This window comes from Gadus macrocephalus, chromosome 6 (genome assembly GCF_031168955.1).
Source record: "Gadus macrocephalus chromosome 6, ASM3116895v1".
NCBI lineage: Eukaryota > Metazoa > Chordata > Actinopteri > Gadiformes > Gadidae > Gadus > Gadus macrocephalus.
Window position 1 is genome coordinate 13,468,175 of NC_082387.1, and position 5,753 is coordinate 13,473,927.

The 5,753-nt window shown below is 39.6% G+C and overlaps 1 protein-coding gene across 1 annotated transcript; it reads left to right on the plus strand.

Moving 5' to 3' along the window:
* Nucleotides 1–261: 261 nt before the first annotated feature.
* On the plus strand, nucleotides 262–5,163 carry LOC132459625 (cytochrome c oxidase subunit 7C, mitochondrial). Its single transcript, XM_060054272.1, has 3 exons — nucleotides 262–424; nucleotides 4,506–4,653; nucleotides 5,067–5,163. Exons 1-2 carry the CDS (start codon nucleotides 350–352, stop codon nucleotides 4,620–4,622), a joined length of 192 nt encoding a protein of 63 aa, XP_059910255.1. The 5' UTR covers nucleotides 262–349; the 3' UTR covers nucleotides 4,623–4,653; nucleotides 5,067–5,163.
* The last annotated feature ends 590 nt before the right edge of the window (nucleotides 5,164–5,753 follow it).

Genomic DNA, 5,753 nt, shown 5'->3' on the forward strand with positions numbered 1-5,753 from the left:
TATGGCTAAATTGTATTAATTTACCCCACGGTAAAATGAATGGTTCAACCTATGCCAAACACTGTTCATCCCATAATCTACAAAAACGTAAAAATAAATAAAGCATCTATAAGATTTAACTTCATTATTAAATGAACTGTTTTAACAGTAGTGAAGCCTCTATATTTAAAATTCGATTAAAATAAACAATTGAACTGCTCGGCTGTCGACTACAATATAAGAACTACATTTCCCGGAGTCCTTCAGGCCTGATTAACAGGATCCTGTGCGCCGCCGGTCTCACACTAGCAGAAAGAAGGTCGCAAGAAGAACACACCCGAAACCGACGGCAAACAATTTATACAAGATCATGTTGGGACAGGCTGTACGTCGCTTCACCACATCGGCGGTGCGTTCTTCGCACTATGGCGAGGGACCAGGAAAGGTAATATACTTTATAAACGAGTATTCGAACGCTTTTAATGAAACTCGCAGGGTGACCGGGCCTTGTTGTTAGCATGCGCCCGCTTGGAGGTCATTTCCGCGACATGCTTCTTGATCATACCAGCGATATATTAACATTACTCTGGTTCCCTTTACACCCTTCGTAAGGTCATAGTACATTCTGTACGTGTATGATAAAGAAACCTACCAATCACTGCCGTTTCTTTGCATACTATAGTGGGTAGTAGGCTTGCATCGTTAGCATAAGCTAACCCGGTAAGGCACTCTCACCAAAACCTGGTTCTTGTATGAAGCTACAGTTCTAATAATTTCGACTATTATACTTAAACGGTGCTTAAGTTTAGTTTTAAGGTTACACATTCAATTAACTGATGATTTATTATCACTTGCTCTGAAGGAAGTATCTTCAGGTGAATGTCCTAAGGTCACACTGTTATGACATCACTACTAGGCCATATCTATGCTTGCTTATCCAATGTAAAAGTATCGTACAATTTATATTGGAGGAAACACGTTTAGCACTGGTACCTGTTAAGCATCTAAGGACATGTATTTGTAGTATGTGCCAGCAGCAGTAATACAATACATTGATACATGGTGTATGCATGAGATTGAGATTATTATTTTATTTTTTTTATGCAAACTATAATCACGTTTTGGTACAGCACCTCTTCATTCTGTACAAGGATGAGCGAATTTTCTCGTTTTTAAATGAAAAAAACCTACCTATCATTCGCTGCCGCTGGAAAAAATAAAATAAAAAAATAAAATAAATTCCCTACCTACCCATGACCTCAACTGACAACCAACAGGAACCAAATTTTTTTTTTTTTAGGCCTTGTTTTCATATTTGAAGTGGATAGAATGCACACTACAGAGCGCAATCTGTTGTTCAAGCTTTAGTAATATAATATATATCCCAATGAAACAAACTAAAATCCCATGTGGTTCAATTTGTCCTTCAATATTAAACATCCAATAGAGCAGCTTAAAAATTGTAGTGCATGCAGTGCCACCAAATAACAAACCATGACCAGTTAGGCCAAGCAGGTCTTTGTCCCCTTAAAGCCATATAACACCGCTACGTGCTGAACGTATATTAAGATCCACAAAGATTCACGTTGCTAGTCAGACTGTACAAGCCCGATTGCCAAGCGTTGACCTACGCATAGCAATGCGTTGCCCTTCTCTGCAGAGGAACAAGTCAAATAATCACTGTAGACCAGGGATCATGCGTAGTGTTTAGTTTTTCACAGTTTTTGTTCACAGCCGGACAAGTGAATAAATGAAAGCACCTGGCATAATCAAAACACATAATCAGATTTTACAACCTATATTCAATGAAGCAGACTCCGCCTTGTGATTCAGTTTCCGTATTTGCTCTTCAATTTATGTACTTTTTAGGTCAGAACTGCTCCATTGCCTCCTTGTGTAGATGTTAACATGATATTAAAGTATAAACCAGTCAGCTTTGCTAAGATCTGCATTGTGTCACTGAGTCCCGGTTCTTTCCAATCATGGGTTACGCAGAACTGTGAATTCAGCTCTCACCAATGCTTTGTTTCGGCTTTGATTCCATTGTCTACCTGTACATTAAATAATCCTCTACTAAATTCAGCTCAAGCTGTACTTTTTACGAAGCAGGTTCAAGAATAGAAGAGTTTGTTAGAAAAGGTCCACGTGGTTGAACAATATTTAGTGATAACATCACAGGACAAACGGTCCTACTGGACTAAAGCCCACAGAACTAGTCAAGTCATGTTTATCCAGTTGTCCTTAAAGATCTCCTATTATACTACTTTTCTTGTCCTAATTTCTTATTATTGACTCCTATAGAGCAACCTGACACGAATCACAGCACATAAAATGATGTAGATTTTCAGGAAACTCTTCATCTCATCTGGGCGCTTTCAGCATTTTCTGTCAACACTCTGCTTCGTCCTTCTCCGCCCCCTTCCTGCCAACCCCACTCCATTGTGATTGGGTACCTTCCGGAAGAGCATGTTGCAGCATTTACCATTACCGAATTGAGGATCTGGCCCAAAAGCGCATTTTCGGTTTTCGGCCGAAATACTTTATCATCGAAACAACACGGCCGCAAAATAAATTTGTGATGGCGCAAACAAAAAGCGCGGCCAGCAAACGCTTGTCTGGATAAGTGCCAATATGGCGGTGTGGACGTTTTCAATGTTTCTGAGAAAGACCCACGTAAAGCGATTTGCAAAAATTGCAATGCCTTGATTTTAAGTTGGTACAGTCATAGTCATAAATGCAATGGTACTAGCGTTGCCGCGGTGTGGACATTTTCACACCGAGTAATACACTTGTGTCAACACCGGTATAAACTATGTCAACCGTCATCTTCTCCGTCAACTCTCCTCTCACACTCGGTGACAGCGTCTGGCAGCGCGCCAATTCTCGGTGACAGCGTCTTATAACTTTCTATGTATAATAGTATAATATAATTTTAGATATAATATCACGGCCAAAAGCTCTGTGCGCCTCCGGATGGCCGTAGCGCGGGGAGCTCTTGTAGGGATTGGGCTTCGCGGGGTTTGTTTACCGGCGTTGCTATGGTTAATGGTCTTGTGTGTTCCAACGCTTTATTAGGTAGGCCTATCTATTAGGTTTGTATATTTTTTTTTGTTATGAAAAAACACATCAAAAACAAAACAGTGCAAAGACAAACTGCCAAACTTTTTTCTTTTATCAAATAGGTCTAAAGATGACTGCGATTTTTTTTTTTTATTACTGGAAAAAAACAACTGTTGCCGGTGTGCAACACTCGGTGTTGGCCTCAACACCGGTAACACTGGTAATACCGTATACCGCGGCAACCCTAAATGGTACTAATAATTGCCATAATAATTTCTTTCGCTTTTCGTCCTTGGTTTCCTCATTTTCGGTTTCGGCCAAGAATTTTCATTTCGGTGCATACCTAATTACCATTAGGGGTGGGAATCTCTTGGCACCTCACGATTCGATTCCTATTACGAGGTCAACGATTCGATACTGAAGCGATTATCGATGCATCTTGATGCAAAAAAAATGTGTGTACATTTCCATGCGTCATTTTCAAAAATATATACATACATCTGGGTTTGCTACTCACTTCCTACTTTTGTGATGATCATTAAAGACAACAGATGTATTAACTTATCTAATACTTTATAGGCGAGAAAGCTTTTGTCACAAATATGACTTTCTATGAACAATGCAATAATCAATGCAGCTTGCATTATAACACAATATGGAAGGATGCAAAAAATAGGTTTCAGTTTTAATTTATTTCTAATCTTTCTTTTCTATGTCATTAAAGAAAAAGCTGCTCTTGAATTAGGAGTTCTTGTGTCTGGCTGCGAGTTTGCGCGCATGCTATGCGTAGGCTGAATCGCAATCGTGTCAAGACAAATCAGATTGGCCAATACACACTGAAGATAAATTCAATAATTTTAAAATTACAAAAATTATCCCTCTCTGGCGAACAGAATGTTGCAGCAAGCAAAAAAAAATAAAAAATCTGATTATTAATTTATCTGCATCGAGACAGAATCGTTCTAGCGGGAATCGCGATGCATCGAAGAATCGATTATTTTCCCCACCCCTAATTACCATACATGGAAAATCTGTTTTTTTCACGACTGGCGTCCCTAGAGTTTAGCGCTCTGCACAACCGGTCAGCAGGGAATACGTCTAAATGCTTACGTCATTATTTGACACTAAAAGCATAATAGGTGCTCTTTAACTACACAACACGGTTCTGGACAGCTAAGCGTTATATGAATATAAAATACATATGCCGATGGTTCTTACAGATTTCCACAAAGCATCACATGTCAACGTTCAAGGCAAAGTGGCACAACACTCTTGTTTGAGCTAGTCCGACCCTGAATGTTAGAATGATGTTACCTGGTACCCAATACTACCAGTAGCGATTAACAGAGCAGGAGCAATCCATAAACTAAAAACCTATGTGAGCAGTTGAATTTACTTATGTAATGTCTGCACCCAAAATTAAGGCTTTTAGCAAGACATGTTCCTGATGTATTGTTTTCTTTCAGAACCTGCCATTCTCTGTGGAAAACAAATGGCGCCTGCTCGCAGGAATGGTGTTGTTCTTCGGAAGCGGCTTTGCCTTCCCCTTCATCGTCGTCAGACACCAGATCCTCAAGAAGTGAAGTGATGCGATGTTGCTTCGCTGGAGCCAAGGTCAGTCGATTTACATTCCACATCCGGCCCATTTGACACTTTTCTATTTGGGTGGCGAAATTAAATTCTTGAATGATTGCTTCGATAATTGTCTCTGGCATTATCTTTCACACTATCTTTTCCTCAACGGAACCCCTCTGAATGCATTACCTGTGTTTCTGGGCTTGACAGCAGCAATGTCATATGGGTCCATATTGGATGAATGTTAAGATAAGCTGGGCAAATGAGAAAATGCTCTGACAGTTTATTGCATACGTTAATGTATATATATCTCTATCAGAACGAACCTGCAGGTCTGAGGCCGTTGTCACATTATGCATTGCCTGCGGTTGCGCAAAATTGTTTATTTTCTGTCTTCGGAATGCACGTCTTCAGTCCTCATGCAACTGGTCTTTTTTTTTTTTTTTTTTCAGGGCTACAGATGGTACACGTGTGTCCACCAGAGTTCTATTCGTTTCAAAGAATGGGAGTTCCCTAACTGTCTTTGTAAATAAAGTTATCTGAAATCAATCTGATTTTGTGTATTTTCTTTAGCCTATTAAGCTGGTCAATCACCTCTGGCAAATCATCCCACTTTGAAGTCCTTGAAGATATTTGGGGGTATTTTCTTCCCCATTATCCTTTAGAGGGGAAATAATGGTTTTACATATATCATAATCGGTTTCATGTTTTATTTTCAAGGTCAACTTTCTGTCGAATGGTTTAAAGTTGTGCATTAAAACTATGTTCAAAATGTTCATCTGTCTAATTGCCAGTGCAAAGGCCTTGCCTATTATCTGCAGCCCTGGAAATGGGAAAGTGGATAAATGCATGTCGCCGTTAACAATCTAGTCATTCCTTCTAGATGGATATTATATCCCCATTCTGCAGCGCTGTGCTTCGGTTGAACTCGATGCACCACCTATTTCAGTTCAATTAACCCTGTGCTGTTGGCTATAATTATCCAAGGACAAAGACTAAATATGTGGGTGGGTAGTTCCAGCCGCTTGCATCAGAGAAACAATATGCTTCTACGTTGGACATTTTTACATTCATATTATGCTTATTGGGATTATATTTGGTGTTGGAAGAGGAGTAGACTTTACTGTAAACGGATGTTT